Below are 21,644 nucleotides of genomic sequence, written 5' to 3' on the forward strand. Positions count from 1 at the left end.
GTTCGGAAGGGCTGTTCTCACCGAGGAACAGGAGAGGGAACCGCGTTTCCACGTCGAGGGTCTCGTTCGCGGTAGAATATTACCTGGAAACGCGTCGCGACTCCCCCTCACGAATTACGATCACGGAGGCGCCTCGCCTCCCTCCTGTTCTTATCCAGTCTCGATCGGTTCGTTGCGAAACCCGCGGGACTTCGCCCGAAGGAATGCTCGCCGCGTCGTGAAAACCTTTGAAAACCTGAGAGAAAGCGATCCTCGGTTCGCGGAAACGGGGAACGATCTCAACAATGCCCGGCGCTCGCTCGCATCGACACGCCTCTGCGCGCGTGTTTGCCCGGTCGCCATTGTCAGCGAACGATCGCAATCGCAATCGCACTTGCAATCGCCCCGTAGAACTTCGAAACAATCGGGTTCCCAGTTTTCGATGGGTCTTCGACTTCTACGGTGCTCGCTTTTCATCGGAGATGGTGCGTCGAAAAATCATTTTAACCGTCCGATCCGTCGGGGTGCAATAATCCCCCGGGAACCCCCCACCCTTTATCATTGCAAAAATTCTGTGGTTGTAAGAAGAAAGTTTATGCATTAAATGAGCTTCGCAGTATAGGATTTACCCTACCAGAAAAGAGTCACGAAACCAAATTTGATGGGCTAAAAAAGATAATGCAATTTAACCGATGTCATATGTTCAATTCGTACGCATATTGAGTGGCCTACTATAATAATTGTAGGCCTAACGTCGGATGTTCGTTGGCAAATTGACACAAATATTCGTTTTGGGCCGTACGTTGAAGATTTGTAGACAAAACCACCAACTATAAGTGCTACTAGGGAAGCGGCACGGTTACGAGTTTAGTAGTTGGAGCGATCACCCCTTGCTTGATGCACTCCTGGCAAATTTTCTGCGCTGAGAGAAAGAGAGAGAGAGAGAGGTATTCGAGAAGTTCGGAGAGAAATCCGTTCTCCCAACGAAAATTCATTGACCGGAGCGTGTAGGGGCTGTATAGCTCGTAACTGGCTCGGTGTTTACCATCGATAGAGCCGTGAAAGCCTTGACTTTGTCGCGAAATAGGTGTTCCCGTTCGGTGAACGGGGGGGGGGGGGGGCAGAGCAGCTTTGTGCAGCACCGGACGACTATAGAGCAGATGCACCGGCTTAGAATCGCGCGATCTTGACACAGCGGGAACCAGAATTCTCATTAAAATAACTTGACGGAGCGCGGTCTCTAATTTTACCGGGCTCGCGTGGACGGGCTTCGTGACAGACACGGCACGTTGAAAGAAAAATATTTTGGATCGCTGTCAACTCTCTCGCGTCGTCGTCAACTTTTACCGTTTCGCTCCGGTTCGACGCGGAACGACGCGACGAGCAACACCGCCGAGAGGAAACGGAGCGGATCGGATCGGATCGGTCGAGTCGAGCTGGAGTAAGCGGGGGCCCGTTCGAGTCGGTTCGAAGTCCGGACCCGGTTTCTCGATCGCGAAATCATTGTGCAATTGGGCTTCGGCGGATGTGCACGCCGCGTTGTGGCCCCAACACAACCGCCGTCTCTGGCTCCTCGGCTCGAGGAATCGGAAACGCTCGAAATAAACTGGCCGCTTTGACGTTCGCTGACTCGACGCGCCATTCGTTCTCGCGACCGTGTCATCCGCTCCGTTCCGTTCCGTTCCTGAACCCATTAACGCGCTACAACTCGCGGAATCTATTGTACACTGGAGAAAAAAAGGTAGTTACTTCAATAACACATGTGTTATTGTAATTTTTTTACTTCGATGAACATCAATGTATTCTTTTCAATAGAGCATGAAATTTAGAAGCAAATCGTGATGTATTTGAATTGTCTATCATGAAATGATCGAAAATATTATTCGATTCAATACCGTACATTATTATTCGTAATATTTCTCTTTTTCCTTCAATCAGATATGTTGTTAAAAAAATTTAAGAAATGTATTGATTTATACTGGAATTGGTTTGAGGCCATATCTTATTTGTTTGAAAACATTGATGTCAAGCTATTCGCTTATACGATTGGCGGAAATGAGTTTTGCTATTGAAATTCGATAGTATTAAATATTAAAATAAGTTCATATGATATTGGCACTATTCAATAGTACATCTTATTGAATCAACATATATTTTTTTTCTTTCGACAGGATTTTTTTCTCAGTGTAGAACCTAGAACCACACCAAACTTCGAAGCCGATATCCTTTACCTTCTTCACGGAGGGGATCGACTTCTTATCGCGGTTTCTTAGCGATACGTTGCTCTCTATTGCGCTTCGCCCGGGACACGAAAGAAAAGAGCGCGTCGCTCCGTTCATTCAGCTCGGCAGTATTCTGCTAAACGCAATTGGATCGTGCAATAAGACGCGAAAGCAAACTGTCTTCATATTCGTTCACACCTGTCCACGCGGATTCCGCCGCGTCTGAACAAGGCCTTAGCTCGGCAATTTTCCGCTAAACGCAATTGGTTCGTACAACAACAGCCCGTTCAGACACGGCGGATACCGCGCGGAGCTTATTTACATTAGCGTCTTCGTATTCGTTCACACCTGTCCACGCTGTCCTGAGCAAGGCCTAACTCTCCGAGAATTGAGCGTCGACTCGAGACACGTCGAACGACGACGATGCGTTATCTCCGTTTCAACGAAAATACGAGACATACTCGCCGACTTCCCTGCATAATAAATAATCTACTCGGGGATAATACAATGGCCACGATCGATAGTCGTCTGCGAGTACGTTGCATCGAAAACGATTCGCGACGTGGGTCCGAAAGGGCATGGGCGACTCGACATCTTAGCCGCAGATCGGAATTTATTTTATATAGAAATTTCTTAGCGCACAGATGTTTGCTCGGAGGCGAGCCAAGCCCTCGTCAAAGTTTACTTGGCTGTTCTCGCTCGCTCGCTCGCTCGCTCGCTCGCTCGCCCGCTTCGCTTAACGTTCCTGCGCGGTTGTCTTTCTACGCTTCAGTAGCGTATCCTCTGGCTCGCGGAACCCCGTTCACCGAACCCTTTCGCATCGACGCCAATACCGATCCGGTAACGGACAATTCTTCCTTTTCGGCGGTCTGGATGCGAACTAGACTTACAACGAGGTGGATGCAACTCTACGAGAACGTTCGCTCCAGTTTCTGGCCCAGATTATTCAACGATCATTTCTAGACCGGAAATTCTCGTGAAAGAGGTAGACACACGTTCGAACGATCGACGATACTCAACAGACTCTCGACGCAAAACTGCGGGGATTATATGGTCGTCGGATTTGTCGCAATGAGAGAGACGAAATCGCAAGGTGTGCGGCGAGGACCACCACCCGGAAGTGCAGTGTTAACCCTTCCGACCCGAAGGACGTGCGGTGTACGTCTTGATGCAACGTGATGAATTTTCGTCTTTTTATGACTCTACGATACATATTCTGAATAATAATCGCGCTGTAAATCATTTTTTGATTTATATTTATAAATATAACGATATGAAATGAATGAGCGCGAACAGTGCGTCGACGGCCGTGCAAGGGGACAGATGGCGCACCTCCGTCGGGTCGAAAGGGTTATGGCGATAGTCTCGATTCCAGAATTGCAAGGGTCCGGGATGTGTCTTCTCATTTCTGAATAATGCAAAGATATGGTTTCTCAGTAGTCAAATGCGCTAATAATGAACAATGCCGAATAGTGCAAATTACGCTTGTAAACGTAAAAATAGGACCTTGATCTTGTATCCAGCGCTTTTGACTACTGAAAAGCCCCATCTTTGCATTATCATGAAATGAGAAGGCGCGCATCCCGTACCCTTGCTGTCTTACAATTAGAAACGCGTCTACCCCCTTAATTTCTGTATCATACATACAGTGGCGCGTTACCCTATGGGCAACTTGGGCAAATGCCCGGGGCCCCAAGCAAAAGGGGACCCCGAACACAAACCAAGATCCAAATTCTACGTTTTTCTCATAAAGTTATTTCGTTGGGGTTAGGGGCCCCGAAATTCTACTTCGCCCAAGGCCCCAACTAGTTATAACACGCTACTGCATACATACATATATCTGTGGTTGTCAGGAAGAACTCCGTGTGTCCCATTCTTTCACTTTCGATATATATGCCGTTTAAAGTTTTGATCACTAATGCTTTGACATAGAACATCGGTTAAATTGCATTATTTGTCTCAGCCTTTCGAATTGACTTTCACGATTTTTCTTCTGGTAAAGACGAAGATCGTATACTATAAAGCTCGATTAATGCATAAACGGAAATTTTTTGATATTGTGACGTGCGGAGTTTTTCCTGATAACCACAGATATCCATAATGACAGGGGAATGGAAAGATCATGGGGCCCGCGATCGCTACGCTCCTGGCGTATGTATGTCGGTGGTTGGGGCGGGAGGGTTTGGGGGGAACATAAGCGAGTGGGAGCGACGTGGCTAGTTGCGCGACTAAGTGAACGAACCAGAACGAGAAGGAAACAGAGCGAGATAGGAGGAGGAAGGTTGGAGAAGGACGTCGTAGGGAAAGAGGCGAATCGTGGTGCGCGGGGTGGTGAGGTGCTCTCAGCCAACTAGAGAGAGAGAGAGTTTGATAGAGGGAGTTCGCGAGATGTCTCCCTTTACCGCGTAAAACAGATAGCGAGAGAATGAGGCGAAGAGAGAGAGACGAGTGAAAAGTAGCAGCCTGGGTAGAAAGAGAGGAGCTGAATGAACGTACGTACGCGGTAGAGGGAGAGAGAGACGCGACGACGACGACGGTGAACGCGGCAGGTACGAGATAGAGGGGAGACGGAGGATCGAATGAATGAACGGTGCACGACGAGGATAGAATTAATGAGTGGGATAAATATAGAAGCGTGTAACGCGGCAGAACGAGACGGCCCATCCCTTCCTCTCGTTCCGTTTTTCTATCCACAAACACACACACACACACACACACACAGCCTCTCTCTTCCTTCTCCTCTCCTCTCTTTCTCTCTTTTCCTCTCGTCTTGCTTGGTTCAACGCTGACCGAGAGACTCGACTCGACTCAACACGATTCTACTCGACTCGATTCGACGACTGGCTGATTCTCTTCGCGATCGAACGCGACTGCTCTACCAGAGCTAGGTAGGTTGGTAGGTACATAGGTGCAAGATCAAACGAAATGGAACGAAAGGATTCATCGTACTACGTACTGGTGTACACTTACGGCGCGCACCGACGATCTGCTGTTGAATCGTCGTGTCCACGCGTCCCGGTACCAACTTCTATCGACAGCTTAGTACGCTAGGAACTCTTCAAGGGGGTAGACTCGATTCCAGGATTCCAAGGGTGCCGGATGCACCTTTTCATTTCTGGATAATGCAAAGATGAGGGTTCTCAGTGGTGAAAAGCGCTAGGTAAAAGATCAATCTAGGTCGCGGTAGACCTCAAAAGTCCTATTTTTACGTTTACGAGGCGTAATCTGCATTATTCGGAAGCATGTAGTTGTCGCAGCTTTATGAAAATAGTTATACAAGTGCAGCTGTATGCTTCCGAATAATGCAAATTAGGCTGCCGAATAATGCAAATTACAACTCGTAGACGTTAAAGTAGGACTTTTGAGAGCGATCGTGGCCTAGATTGATCTTTCATCTAGCGCTTTTCAGTACTGTAAAATCCCATCTTTGCATTACCGAGAAATGAGAAGGAGCATCCCGCACCCTAGCAATCCTGTAAAAACGAGTACACCCCTTTATGTGGCTTCCATCTGGTTTAGGAGGTCTAAGTCTAACTAATAAAGAATAATGCAAATTACGCGTCGTAAACGAAAAAATAGAACATTTTGAGTCTTTTTATCTAGCGTTTTTGACTAGTGATAAACCCATTTGCCTGCATATACACCGATCGTTATCTTACTTTTCGACTCGACTGTAGGTAGGTACACTGCTGTGCAGAAGAAAGAACTCACCCGGCCATATTTAATAGAAAAACTTAAAAAGTCAAATAAGAACACAGTAAGTTTTGAAAAAGTATTCCGCTATTGCGGATTATCTAATATACCTTAAATGCAATAAATCAATCATTGTACAATACAATTTCTATACATAAAGATATTGTTTGTCGTTATATCTTATAATAATACTGGGTGCTTCTTTCTTTTGCACAGTAGTGTGGCTAGGTGCAAGATCAAACGAAATGGAACGAAAGGATTCATCGTACATACCACGTACTGGTGTACACTTACGACGCGCACCGAGGAACTGAATCGTCGTCCACGCGTCTCAATACCAAATTCTATCGACAGCATAGTACGCTAGGAACTCATTCAGCCATGATCGTCCCGTAACTCGCTCCTTCTCTATCCGGTCAATCGTCTCTTTCTACTCCGTCAGCCATCCCGAGTTCTATCGGTGTAGGCACCGAGCAGCAACCACGTCGCGTAGGAAGTCGTCGTTTTTTTCCAGAGTGCTGGAACGCTGATTACGGAATTGCGAGCCGCCTTTCGCAGGGAACCGTGAACATTCTCACCGGAGATCGGCTACGAAACCCGCACGCGGAGAAAGAGAGAAAGATTTACTCGGTTCAGCGTTTTTAAACTGTAATGCGCACGACTTTCGCGGATTTTCCTTCCGTGCTAGAAACTCAACGGCGGAACAGTGAAATCAGCTGTGAACCGCTTTCGGATTCGTCGCAGGGATCCCCTGGACTTTTTGAATTCGTTCGATCCGTGAATTTTCTTATTTCGAATCTCTGGATCTTGCCTACAGAGACACGAAGTGCTTCGACACTTCTATGGTCTGCTTTCCGAAAGCAAAATCAAAGTCGACGCGTTTTGCCAAGCATTTCGTTTGGACTCCATTCAGACACGGCGGAAACCGCGCGATTTTTGTTTCGGTCCACGCGGACAGATGTGAGCGAATATGAAAACGCTAATGTAAATAAGCTCGGCGCAGTTTCCGCCATGTCTGAACGGGGTCTTATAGTTGAACGGAAGCGTTCGATCGGGATAAATTCGAGCGACGACCTTCGAATCGGTATTATAACGAGACATGTGCCGCGTCCCGAATAATGAAACTAGAGGCGGGATCGCGTGGGCGAGGATGATGGCAGCGGCGATCGAATAAACTCGCTGGACGATGCGAGCCGGTTAATTAACGGTCTCGAACGATTCCCGCAGCTTCAGAATGGCATGGCGATTAAACGGTAACGGTACCCCGCTCGTTCTTCTACGTATGTAGCGTTCGCGGCGAGCGGAAATGGATCTCGAGCGTTTCCGTCAGCAATTTTCGACAACCCGGACGGAAGCATATCGAAGAATCTCGATTCCCCGTTGAATACGGAACACTTTCGCAAGGATATCTGATGCGGAGATTAAATGAAACTAAAATTGACAGTGATGTCGTCCGCCAAAACAAGTCCGTTTTATTCTACCACAAGAAGTTGACAGTGCTAGCGTAAATTCGAGCAATAAGGATGCCTTGTTGCCAGCGTGTCCACTACCTCGTTTTAATGCACCCTTAAATGCTCTGGGTTTGTCCCTGGGAGGGAAATATCATTCGATATTTCTTACAATCGCGGAACCGATTTCCGACCGTTCCTCCTACGAGCGTGCCGCGCGTTTCATATTTGTTTACGCGCGACGCGATAATCAGCTTGCTTAAACTCTAGCGCCAAAGTGGTTTTGCGTGTTCGTTTCCGGCTGATTTTTCTGTCGACCGGGTTTTCTCGGCCGATCGACACCGCGAAACCAGTATGAAAATTCGTTCGACGACACGCGGATCAGTTCCCAGTCGAGAAGTTCCTACAGCGCTCGACGGCTTAGCTCTCGATGTTGCCAATAGAGAATTGCTCGTGCCGTGATAGAGAGACGACACAGAGAGCTAGATAGATAAATAGATAAAGAGAGAGAGAGAGAGAGAGAGAGAGAGAGAAAAAAAAGCAAAAAGATTGAAAAAACGATGGGCGGGAAGATCGTGAGGTCTCCAGCGAGGCGTCCGAAGAGCGTCACTGTCACCGCGACGACGCCGCCGGTGGTGTACACGGTGTGACGACATAGGTAATGTTTTCATTCAATCTAAAGCTTCAATGATAGCTTCCGCCCATTCATAAAAAGCTTCGTGTTGCGAACGAGTCGTTGGCCACGATATCGCCAGATGGCATACCGTGCACGGAACTCGACCGACCGCGGCCCTCGTCTCTCTCTCTCTCCCCCTCTCCCTCTCATTCCTTCTCAGACCCCTCTTGCACGCATACGAACACAAACACACACAATCGTGCAGGCGCGTACGCACACACACAATCGTGCAGGCGCGTACGCACACACATACGTGCACACCAGTTTTTCTCCTCTCGACCCCTCGCCCGACCGTCGCCATTCATGGCTTCCTTCCCACCTTCTCTCTTCCTGCTTTCCCCTCCCTCCCCCGCCGTTTCGTCCTACTGGCTCTCGGTCGTTCCCTTTTCGTCCCCGCGGTCTCGCGCGCGCCCATCCCCCTCCGCAATTAATGGGTACCCCCACCAATCGAGCAGGTTACGCTCGCGGCCAATCGCCGTCGGTCCTGTCACCCCCACTACCAAGCCGACGGCTCTCCACCTCGACTTCGACTCGGTGACGGCGAGCTCGTTGTCAGTCGTTCGCCAACAGTCGTCGCGTGTCTTTCGGTCTCTTTGACGTGTCTCGCCGACATCGGTCAACCCGACCCGACCCGGCTCGGCCCGAACCTCGAGAGAGAGAGACACGTCCATTCATCGTTGGCCGCGTGTTGCGGGAGCGCGCGCGCACGCTTCCGTCGTCGTTGCGTTGTCATCTGGCTGCCTTCGTGAACGATACTCTCTTATACGCTCTCTGGGGTCTCCCTCTCGTTCTCTCTTTTTATCTTTCTCTCTCTCTCTCTCTCACACATACACATACATACACACACAGACACACATTGACTCTGCGAATCGAGGCTGATCGGGCGATGAGACTACCGACACTCTATTCTCAGAGATTGCTCCCCGCCCACCGGTGAAGTTGGAACGCGGCGTTGGAGGGGAAGTCCCGTTGTCGGAGGCAGCGAGACGCACGATATCCGCCGGAAGTTACGGACGCGCCGAGAGATGCGTGTAACGGCCTCGAGCGGACGTCCCCTCGGACTCATCGGTGTCGTTTGGTGGTGCGCGTGACGCTTACGACGCTCTTCTGTGTGTCGTTGTGTTTCCTCTCTTTTCGTGCCGTGTCGTGTCGTGTCGTCGCCAGTGTGCAATCTCATCGGAGAAGAGAGAGAGAGCGAGAGAGAGGATATCGTCCTGCCCCGATTCACACCCGGAAACATTAGCGGACGGGAAATGAGCACGGGAGCGGGAGGACAAGACCGATGAGAGTCGCGCCGGCTCGTTCTCCCATCCCCCTGGAATTCGAGGAAGCCCCCAGATAGACATCCGTTCGTAACGCCGAGCCGGGACTCGAAATCGACCTGTAACAGAGGTGTGCGCCTCCGTAGCTCTGCTCGCGAGCCCTCGATACACCGGACACGCCTCCAGAATCTATTGCTCCGGCTTCGGCTCCGGCCCTGGCCCTCCACGAGCCCACCTTCTTTTCTGGATTTTCGCTGGTCCCATGAATTTTCAGTAAGTCACGTCATGTATCCAGAGATCAGGAATATTATTTTCACTGCTCGTTCTTCCTCCCCCCATCGGTCGTCCCATATTGAAAAATCAACGGGATCGAGCGGTTCAACCCTTTGAGCGTTCAGTGCTCGAGCGTAATCTGCGGAGTCTATAATGTTGGTGTGCAACGATTGCCACTTTCAAAACTTCATTAACCCGTTGCCCTACAATATCGTGACAGACTCGTGATGCACATTCTGAACACAGAGTCTAATAAATATGTATGCTATTCATTTCATTTAACACTAAACCTACCGACCATCAAACGTGACTGATGTGTATGGTATTTTAAAAGTAACTTCCTTTTTTTTAGGAAATAACGAACTACAAAAAAGTTCTGATCACTGAAACCGTAAAATAAATCGTAGGGCAAGGGGTTAAAGGGGTAGAACAATGCAAAGATAGGGTTTCCAGTAGACAAAAGCTGCAGCATAGATTGAGCTTTATCTAGCGCTTTTGAATACTGAAAAACCCCGCCTTTGCATTCTCGAGAAATGAGAATGCGCATCCGCACCCTTGCAATCCTGGAAACGAGTTTATCCCCGGCCGAACATACCGCGTCGCTCCATTAAGGAAAATCACTTCGTCATTTTTAGTCATAGACTAATGTGTACACAATTATTTATATCTTCAACGCTGTACGCGCGGTATTGCAGCATTTCCCTGCAATATTAAAGCCTAACATGAAAGGAATCAATCGCTTCGATACGAGGAGAACAATCCCCGAACCACAGGCAGAAGAATTTCCGCACCGGAAGTAGTCGCACCCCATCCCGCTCGACTTTCAAATTTCAAATTCTACCGATGGAAAGTCGCGTCGATGGTTCGCGTCGAGCATATTCATTAGAACGAATGGCCCAGTTGTTTGATTAGGGAAACTCGAACGGAAGAAAACGCGCCTCCGAATGAAAGAGAATGGAACAGGATTTGTTCGCGAACAGAGAGATTGAATCGTTCGCTGTCTCCTGTACATTGCACGCTGCACGCTCTGCTGCGAGCGCAGAAAATCCGCCCGAGCCAGCGAGATAAGCTTCGAAAGATTAGGAATCGAGCCGAACCGTGGTAGCAGTTGTAACGAGGGTGTTACTCCCGAGGCGTAGTATCTCCGTCAGATTTCCTTACGAAGAACTGGACCACCGACCAGATAACGCGAACCGCGCGCGCCGGAATTTTGGCATTTAAATCGCCAGTTTCCCTTTCCCTCCTAATTGATTAATTTAAACATTTCCGCTCGTTGTCTCCGAGCGTTGCGTAAACTATATCTTTACTATTTATCTGTAGTTTTAATCATTATATTTAAATCTAAATTCAAATTCAACACTCAGCAGTCGAATTTAAATCGAAATTCAACTTCCGAATTCCGAATCGCCGGGTTGCGGGTTTCGAGGTTGTTGAGTTTCTGGTAAACATGAACGATATTATCGCTCGTTCCGCGGCACCGGATAACGCGATCGTACGGAAACGTGCTGCGGCGAGGAAGCACGTCCGGTCTTATCTCGAGCGTTTCCGCCGTGAATCAAAGGGAGGCTATCCGTGCCGGAACGTCGGTTAAACGTTCTTCGGAATTTTTTCGAGAGCGGCCTACGTTTCTGGAAACTGATCGGAAAGTTTTATACATATTTTTAAATACGTACGATTTTTTAACTACTCGTTACTACACGAATTACCGTCGCGATGTCGAACATTCGACTCGGCGGTTGGTGTGTTATCGATGAAAAATAAATTGTTTCGTGTCTGCGATCGAGTGGTCGCGAAAAACAATGAGCTAGCGAGCGAACGGTCTCCTCGTTATCATTCGAAGCGCGCCGAGACAATCGGGAACGTTAAACGAACGCGGAACGTGACCGCACGCGAAATATTGGACGGTATATCGGCGTCGTGACCGGCACGCGGATATTGCCAAACCAATCGTCCTGTCACAATTACGTGATTAGCAATCATCCTCGAAAGCTCTCGCTGTTCCACGCTCGTTTATGTACAGGCTGGTTCACAACTCGTTCTCCCCGTTTCGCTCTTCGAATCGTCGGCGATTCGACCTCCTCAGAAGATTTGCGACAGTCGGCTGGCATTGTCGTCGAAAAGCTGAAGCAACCCATTGTTCCTTGAACGTTGGCCAGTCTTTCAATTTCTCTAGAACCGTCTAGAATCGTCTACGGGCGAGCATTATTCATTGCAAACGAATAACGAATGCAGAAGGAAAGGGTTCCCAAGAGTCCTAGAAATAAGGAAATTCCATCTTTGCGTTAATCATCGTCTCGAGGAAGGTTCTGTCGTATTTGAAATAAAACATTTGAATGAATTTATAAAAATGTATATGGCGACTCCGAGGCGCCACTAAAAATTGCTGTACCGATATTCGAAGTACTTAGGTATTTTGTATTTCATATCCATAAAATTTCAACACGATCTTAGGGAATGGAAATATTCTAGATGGGAAGAAATGATATAATTTCCATTATTTGTAACAACTCGTTGCCATCTTTCAGATAACCTGTCAATTCCAGTTTCCCGGTCACTCACTAGCAACATGTGTTTTTGATTCACAAGCAAAATGATCTGCTTATTTAAAATACGACAGAACTTTCTTAGATAGACTTGTAAGGGCCCGCTGGAATCGTAAGGCACGACCGCGTCGTAGCTTTCTCAAACAATATCCTTCTGTAGCTTACTAGAGCCGACTTTTTGAGTCGAAGCCACGCTGCAAGGTCAAGCCGCCTGCGCGAACGATCTTTCCTCGGAACACGGCTGCACCGTTGCACGAATGCCTCCGGGCTACCGTGACAAAACGATTTGTTCGCGCCTGCGAGCAACTTCCTTTCAACTCTGTCTCCTTTTCAATGAAAATTCCCTCGCCTCAACAAAACGTTGTCCCCCTTCTCCTCTGTCGTATTCCTCCCCGACACGTTCGGCTGAACGAGGTTCCGCAGAAACGCGCGAGAATCGAGGAAGCGATCGATCGATCGTTATCGTGATCCTGGGATAAAGCAAGCGCGGGTGCTGCGCGCTGTTATTTTTTTAAAAGTATTACTGTACCACAACTTAGCACAACAGGGAAAATTGAAAAACATTCAAAGTAGGTGGCTACTTTGAAAATAGATTTTTTCTAATTTTTATCGCATTATTGATACTATAGTTTCAATATTCGAGCACAATGTAGGACAACTTAGTGCAGCGCTCTGATTTACTTACTCGCAACGGCCGAGTTTCGAAGGGTACGCCCCCTCGACCTGGCCGCGCCTCTCCATACTCACTATTCGTGACGCCTAGGAGAACTAGGGCCGCCACGGGGAGCGAGACACGTGGCCGGGTCGAGGGGGCGTAGCCTTCGAAACTCGGCCGTCGCGCGAGTAAGTAAATCCGAGCGCTGACTTACAATTAGTGCAACCAAGGAAAATTGCAAAAATTGAAAGTTGGGGGCGAGCTACTCTAAAATCGTTTACCTCTCCTTTTTATCGCATTTTCTATATAAAAATTTTAATATTCGAGCACAATATAGCACAATGTTGAATTAACGCAATTCAGAAAGGGAGAGGCTGACTTTTCGGATGTATTCGAGAAGCCGAAAACGATTGACGCGGAGCCGTTGCAATAACCGCGGACGTTCCGAGCGATCGTCTCGGGGAGGCCATTAGCGGGAATGGTCAAAACCTCGGAGCAACGAGAAAATCGGCGTAATATCTTGGCTTCGCGAGACGACAGATAGAGCGAGGAAAGGGAAGGAGAGATTCGGCGGTGGTACACCGGCTGTTGAAGCTCGCAAAACGTTTCTCTTATCTGTGGTCGGTCGTATACGGCCGCTAAAAGCTCTCTGACCTATGGCAGTCGGTCGCCGATAGGCCGCGCATTCCTTTCCGAGTGCACCCTGTGAATGGGCCTCCTGTTTCCTCACGAACACACCCGCTCACGCTCATGCTCGCGGTTTCTCGCACGTGTTCGAGTTGAACGCTATTCGAAAGCGAATCGCATGAACGATCGCATCACACGATTTTGTTTTTTGAATAATTGCGCGCTGGTATTATTTAACTTTTGATTGCTCGTACGGTCTCGATGGTTGCGGCGCTCGAAACCGAGACCGTGTAAATTGGCGGGTCTCGCTTCCTAAAGGGGGAAGATTGAATAGCAGAGCACAGGAAGTTAATGTATTCGGTTTCGCAAGCGTCGGGGCGCCGCGCCGGCATCGTCGCACGATCATGGTTGGTACCTACACAGCGGATGCGTGTAGGACGCGCGCGATCGGTCTTGTGCGAACCAACGTCGTTCGTTTCTTCCAGTTCCGTAGGCACCTGGAGAGTGGGTCGACAGACCCGGTGTTGAACGGATTTACGAGGTGGATTTAATGTCGTCGATGTTGTCCGCGACACTCGCGGTTCCCGAACGAATCTTTCTGTAGATCGGGAAACTGCTCGACTGCCTCTGATTATAGAGCACGTGTGCTGATAGTAGAACCATGCCAGAACCCGAAAATGTAGGGACGAGTTCTCGGAAATTATGAAATTCTCCATTATGTTGAGAGTCCTGATAATATTCTAGATTCTCGAAGGTGTCTGAGACTCAGTTTAAAACCAATCGTGGTATAAGATTTCACGTTACGAAATTTATTCATTGAATCTTCCCTCTTTTATCCCGATGCTCTCAAAATCCCTACACTTTCGGGTTCTCCCACACTCCTAGTAGGGCTGTTACTTACCTTCGATTTTGGAAACTTCGAAATTTCACTGCTAAGTTATATTTGATACAATTACAAACACCCTTACAGCTAAAAGACTGATTTAGTTATAACTTCATACGATTCATACACTTCGAAGTTCCTTTCGTTCCTTCGAATCTTCGAAAAGTAACAGCCCTAACTCCTAGCCGATAGAGTACATCGGCTGTGTTTGCGAATTGTTTGATCGGGAACGAGCGTCGACGAGAAGGAGCGAAAGCGCGAGACAAATTTTGCTCGTAGAAGGATGTCCGCGCGAGAGAGAAACAACGAATTTGCCGAGGCAACGGGGATAGGCGGAGAGGACACGATTGGTCGCGGCCGAACAAAACGCTCGGTTCTTCCAGAACTGTGGGCGCTCCGAGTGGGCCGGTGACCACTGAATCAAGAAACTGCGGTGCACGGCCCACTCGCATCGCGTTCGCGCCCACGTACCCAGACCAAACCTACCTCGATGCCACGTAGGTAGCGAGCCAGCCGCGTATTAGGCATCGTTCACGGCTCGGGAAGGTGTGATCCGAATATCGCTTTCGACTTGTCCTGCGAAACACCCTGAACGATCCTCGAAAATCATTTTAATCCTCCATTGCTATCCGGCGATGCACACGATGTCGCGATCTGGTCGCAGTGCATCGTGTCGCACCTTAAGAATTCGGTGCAAGCAATGAACTCGATCAATGTAATGAATCGCATGTAATATAATGAATTAATAGACTACGGATTTTATGCATTTATGACAAAAATGGGTGGATGTAATTCAAAACAGTAAAAGCATTAACAAAAATCAAAGACATCCACATGTTAATTTCAATTGATTACAATGGTTAAACACGAGAAGAAATTTTTATACGATTGCATCTTGTAAGTGACGAAGAAAATTTTTATTTTGCATAAAGATCCGCAGTCTAGAGCGCGGAATTATGAAGCTACCAGACAAATATGTTATCGATTAAGTTTCATTGCTCGAATAAGAAAAATTGGTTTTTATTTCACCTGGAAATACCGAAATTACTTTCTTGCCAACCCAATAGCTTTGCGATAGGTGCGATAATAGCAATAATTAGTAGATTGCGGATATTTGTGCATTTATAGCAACTTGAATACATGAAATTCAAGATTGTGGGAAAATTAAAAAAATTTCAGGATATCGATATATTATTTTTTATCTATTTGTTGCAATCGATGCAGACAATTTTTATTTTGTATAAACATCCGCTGTGAAATTATGAGACTGATAAGATTTTCCAGCTGAATTCCAACAAACTGGAATGACATGAAATTTTCTCTCTTAATATGTTCAATAGGTTGAGAATGATATAAAAGTATTTTAAAATTCGTCTAAGGTTTTTAATCTTTGAAATTACACCTGAACATTTTCGTCACAAATGCATCAAATCCGCGGTCTAATTCGACGAATAAATTCGATAAATTCGAAGAATAAGGATAGACGAGATGTATTAAACAATGTATTCCCGTTTCCAGGTGGGGATGAAGCGCGTGTCGCGAGGGCGAGAGGAAGCGGACGCGGAGAATTACCGAACACCATCCTCGCTAATGGAACGCCCTTGTCGAGAGTGCCACCACCTCGCGCGGGCTGGGCAGTGCGGATCAACGAGGCGACACTCACTACCCCAACTCAGTCAACAACGAATCATCATCACCAGCAGCAACAACAACAACAACAACAACAACAATACCAGCAGCACCATACTCCAGATACACCGAGAGCCATTGAACAATGGGCTAGCGAGCGGGCATCGTCGTCGTCGGCTTTGTCGGTTCGCAGTTCTACGTCAGCATCGTCGCCATCCTCGCCACCAACGAGAAGAGCGGGGACAGGATCATCCGGAAGAGTGTTCTCGTCGTCGAATCGAATCGGAGGAGGATCTACAGCGTCGGGAAGAGCCAGAGAAGGAGAACGAGGAGGAGAAGGAGCAACAGGTGGGATCACCGTTGGTGTTCATTTCCCGAATCATTGGCAGGAGGAGGAAGAGCTGGAGGCGAAGAAGAAGGAGGAGCACCGGAACCGTCTCGTGGACGCAGTTGCTTGCTACCAAGCCGAGCATCTTGGACTGAGATCCGGTCGGCCGATGTCGCAGAACAATGCGATACCGCCGCTCTCGCGGCCACCCTCCTCGCAAGCGAACGCGATCACCGCGGGAAACGGTCTCGAAAGCCACCTCGCGACAACCGCCGATACGGCGACCAATAATGCCGACGACGTGGACGCGCACACCACCTCCAGCCGAACGATTCAGCAGATCGTTCAGCCAGTTCGCGTGCACGATCACAATCGACCGTTCCCACCACCACGATTGCCACCAACCGGTAATGTTTCCCCAACAAACATCCCGTCGTCGAATACTAGGATCGCGGTGACCGTACCGTTGAGTCCTCTATCCAACACGTTCCGAAGTAGACCACGAAACGCGGATACGTCGAACGAGACGACGACCGCGACGACGACGACAACGACCACCGCGAGTCCTAGAGGAGCTCTGCTGTCGAGTAGCGCGAATGATACTCCGCCGAGAAGTCCGATCGGCGAGGTGAGCTTGACCGTACCTCGACCGGACGGCGAGCGAACTATTAACGAGTACGTCGAGGCGCCTTTCAAGCATTGTTGTCTGAACCAGGAGCGTCGTCGGTTGGACGACGAGAAACGTCTGGCCACTGGAGACTGTCCGAAGATCGAGAGGAGACAGCATCGGCAGAAGGGTCTCGTTGGATCCGATGGTTTGGTGGCTGGTACGCATAATCGGCTACAATCGATCAGGAATCTACAAGCGTTTCGGGTGGGTTCGAATGTCGGGTCGGGAGCGAACGCGACGACGGGCGCGTCTACAGCGAACACTGGCCCGATCGGTAATAACACCGTGACCAAACAGCCGGTCTCGTTTACGAAAGAGCCGGCGAATAGTCTCGTCTCAAGGACCTACGATCCGGCCGGCCTGTCGATCATGTGCAATTTCTGCGGCAGGTGCCGGTGCGAGTCGTGCCGGGAACCGCCGCCATTGCCGAGTAAGTGGTTGTGTGACAACAAGTGCTTCTGTTCCGCGGACACTATCCTCGATTACGCGTCCTGCCTCTGTTGCGTGAAAGGACTTTTCTATCACTGTGTGGACGGCAGTGGACCGGGCGGGATCGACGGCGAGGCAGCCGGAAGCTGCGCGGACGAGCCGTGCTCTTGTACCGGCAACAAGAAGGTGTCCAGGTGGGCCTGCCTCGGCGCCCTCACCCTCCTGATGCCCTGCCTGCTTTGTTACTGGCCGTTCAAGGGCTGCGTGGCCCTATGCGAACTCTGCTACGCTCGACACGCCGCCCAGGGTTGCAGGTGCAACCCGAACAACCAGGGCAACAACGCTGCAGCCGGCAGGCATCATCCGATCACGAGCGACATCGGGGACTCGAGAGACCCGGAGAAGAGGTTGCTCGACCCGGCCACCCCGGAACTCTAGACTTGTTCTCTAGGCTTCTAGTCGTCTCGTCCGGGACTCGTGACTTTTTTCGGGGGAGAGGGAGAATGTGTGTGTGTGTGTGTGTGTGTGTGTGTGAGAGAGAGAGAGAGAGAGAGAAAGAGAGGGAAAGGATAGCGAGAAGCGAGAAGGGAGCAAAGCGAATCGCATCAAGTACAAGCAGTTGCATTTAAGTCGAGAAACGATTATATTATGTACACGTTGAAGAGTAAAAGTCGGACGGGACGCGTTCGCCCGCGTCCGACGATGTCGCGAGTGTTTTCATTATTTATTATTCTCTTCCATGAGAATGGAAATGAGAAGACGAGAGAGTTAGAGAGTGAGAGAGAGAGAGAGCGAGAGAGAGAGAGACAGAGAGAGAGCGAATGAATGCGTGAATGCGTGAGTGTTTGCGTGCGTGTATGGTCGGGTATGCGTTTCGAGAGAAATAGAGCGACGAACGAGTGGGAGACACGGAGTATAGGGGGCGAAAGAGGGTAATGGGAGAGAAACAGGATGACACAGAGGGAACGGGAAAGATTAGAGCGAAGGGGGAGCAGAGCGGGCGAGAAAGAGGTTGACGAAAGGTACGCGAGCGTCCGTATTACGCAGAGACATACCACTTACGTATAGATAGGTCTGTACACGATTAAATATATAAATAGTACGCGCACACACGGAGAGAACTAGCGAGCCTGCTTGCGAGTGGGAGAACGAGTAATAGAGAGAGAGAGGGGAAGACGGTAAATAGGAGAAACGCTAAAGTATATTAAACGCGTGCAAGCGAGCGAACGAACGAACGTATGCGTATATGTACGAGTGCGATGTGAATGCGTGTACGAGAGCCTGTGTGTCTGTAATGCATGAACGGGTGTGTTTGTATGTGTGCGACGTACGGCGTGTCCGCGTTATTGTCGCCCATCGCGTCCCTCGTGAATGAGCGGCGAAATGAGCGAGAGAAGAAAACAGGAGAGGAAGAATCTCCGCCATTTTCTAGAGCAGACGTTTTGTTGCGCGACGCTTTTTCGAACTGCGTATCGAGTCCCTTTCCTCGAGATCGATCGACGATCAATTTTAATTTATTTCCTCAAAAGAGAAAGAAAGAAAGAGTGAGAGCGAGAGAGAGAGAAAGAGAGAGAGAGAGTGAATGGTCGCTTGTATTTCACGTCGGTTTTATCCGACGACAGATCCTTTCTTCCTCTTCCGGTTTCCTCGGAGCGCGCGAGGAAACGAATAAAAAAAACAAATCGTTGGATCACGCGATAATCCGCGCGCATTTGGTAAAATCGGGGAATCTTCCCCTCCTCCCCCTTCCCCTCCTCTCCGTTCACCGGAGGAACGGCGACGATGCGATGCCGACTGCAACGCGAACACCCTGTATACGCGTAGATCTATAGACATGTACATTGTATATTACATTTGTATAAAGAGGAAACTTTTCTACGGTTAATTTATTCATGGCTGCGTCGCCGAGTAAAATAGAATATTCGCGTGTAGCGTTATGGGCGAGGATGTTTGATCGAGCAGCAAGGAACAGGAGGAGAGACAAGAGAGAGAAACGGCGAGGGGGGACACGTGTGTGTATGTGTGCGTGTGGGATTGATAGAGAGAATGCGAACGAGAGCGACGCGAATAGGGGAGAACGACGGAGCGAAGGAGTATTCAAAGAATCGTTCGGTTCGACTGACGGTCCGAGATAGTCGAGGCCTGCCGCGCGTTAATCGAACACCGAGGAAAGAAGGAAGAGAGCGAACGAGAGGGGGAGAGAGAGAGAGAGATGGAGGAGAGAGCACGCGAGCAGAGAGGAAGTCGTTACCGAGAGGGAGAGGGGAGGGGAGAGAGGGAATGCGCCGAGGGAGAGGGAGAGAAGATGCTCTGAAAAGAAGCATTGTCCGCGTTTCCGAGCGTTTTCCTCCGGTCTCGATCCACAATCCACGGGATACGCGTGCACACGTTTTCGCGAAGCTACTGCTTGTAACACAAGAGAGAGAGAGAAAGAGAGAGAGAGATATCGAAATAACGCGCGCACTTCGCGGTAAGAATGAACGAATGAAGTGTTGCGTGTGTACGCGCGCGGTTACGCGACTGTAAGGCCGCCGAGAAACGCGGACAGACGGAGAAGAGGGGCCTTTACGAGGACCGAGGAAAGGACGCGACACACAACGCGACACGGGCCCGTCCGGATCCAGCGACGACGCTCTGTGTCGCGTTCGATGCGGCCCGCGGGACCGTGAGCGGAAATTTAAAGAGGAGTCAATTTGAAAAAACTCTGCTCACAGGCTCGCCGGATCGCTGAAGTAGCCTCCGTTCGAGTCTTGCGGTCTCTAACGAAGGGACACCCTATACCAACAATGTACTATGTACTCTCCGTGCCTCGCAAGAATCTCCTGGCAGGAAATCGAAAGGATTGCAACGGCCAGCTGTCCGATTGCCCATTCCACTGACACTTTCGGTTCAAGCCGAATTTATTGGCTAAAGTGCCATCTCGAGGAACTTCTTGTAAGACACGACGAGTATATAATTTCGACGCGGGGTCCCAAATCCGCGAGCATCGAGCGGGAACTCGAGCAAACAGCTTCGAGTCGAGTCACGCGTCAGTCTCTGTCCACGAGGTTGCTACTCTCTCGCTGCGACAGAACCGAGCATATACATAGACATCTATGGAAGAAGTTAACAAGAACGAATCCGCGTTGCTCGACTCGAAGTCCAAGCGTGTTCGCTCGCCGGTTGTCGTAGGGTCGCTCTTGGTAGCATAGAATGAATACACAGCGTTTCGCCTAAGCCTTTCTACTCTCGAACGTACTCTCTCGGGAGCGTGACGCGTTTCCTGTGGACGCGTAGCATTAAGCCGCGTTCCTACTTCCGCAATGTGAATCCGTTCGACTCGATGACAGGGCGAATGTAAATAGTATATCCCGTGAGTGGTGCGGGGTAAGAAGTAATTCTGGTCAAACATCTTGGATTATATATGCTGTACAGAGAAATGTTTCAAATAAAATGTTATTTCCTTGTAGACGCCGAGAGAGAGAGAGAGAGAGAGAGAGAAAGAGAGAGAGAGAGAAAGAAAGAATCTTCCACGGTCTTCTACCCTAACACGGTTTTTCCTTCGTCGGCGCGCTACGGTCTGGAAACCCGCTTTTTCTGGCCGAAAGTGTTTCAACGTTATTTCAAAATTAATGTTATTTCACAGCGCGTTCAATAGCATTCCTCTTTGTCTCTCCGAGCAGCGGAGACGCCAGCCAATTAGAAACAATGTCCGCGTTCCAAATCGTGCGACGCTAACGAGGACGAAACCGTGGTGTTTCCTTGAAATTGTGCCGCATCGAAAATCCACCTCGCTGGTCAAAACTTTTGGTACGATCAACAGTCGAACAGCTTCAATTTTCGATCGACTTTTTAGTCGCATCTCGCTTCTGGCCTGATTTTGTATCCACACCAAATACGCGTTCTTACACGACAATGTTTCGTTTCTAAAGTGTCATCGATCTGCTACGTCATTTCCGTTTGTACATACTGCTAGTAACAATGATAATATTAATAATAATAAGTATAATAACACGAGCACTACTAGGAGACATTTATTGCAAAGACATCTGTCCAATCCCCTTCTCGGACTTCCCTATACTTGCTCCTAAACGAAACGTCTCCCAGCGAGTGGGAAAAGGAAAAGGGTAAGGGACACTTGGAAAATGTTTGCAAAGGTCGCGAAAATCGCGGTGGAAAATCTACCGAGCAGAGGAACGGCCGTCGCACAGTGTGATATTTCGCTCCATTTAGGGAAATTAAATTCTTAAATAAAAGAGAAAAGATCAATCTAGAACGCGATCGCCCTCGAAAGTCCTATTTTTACGTTTACGAGGCGTGATTTGCATTATTCGGAAGCGTACAGCTG

General features: G+C 49.0%; 1 protein-coding gene across 1 annotated transcript in view; it reads left to right on the forward strand.

The window, feature by feature from the left end:
- The window catches only part of Sty (sprouty signaling antagonist), a gene marked incomplete at its 5' end in the record, with an annotated part of 43,666 nt that extends 22,350 nt beyond the window's left edge, over nt 1–21,316 (forward strand). The window contains one exon of the mRNA XM_076422954.1: nt 15,780–21,316. Coding sequence (XP_076279069.1) covers nt 15,780–17,755 — 1,976 coding nt within the window. The remainder of the gene's footprint in view (nt 1–15,779) is intronic.
- Between the last annotated feature and the right edge of the window lie 328 nt (nt 21,317–21,644).

The sequence above is a fragment of the Lasioglossum baleicum genome, chromosome 4 (genome assembly GCF_051020765.1).
Source record: "Lasioglossum baleicum chromosome 4, iyLasBale1, whole genome shotgun sequence".
Taxonomy (NCBI): domain Eukaryota; kingdom Metazoa; phylum Arthropoda; class Insecta; order Hymenoptera; family Halictidae; genus Lasioglossum; species Lasioglossum baleicum.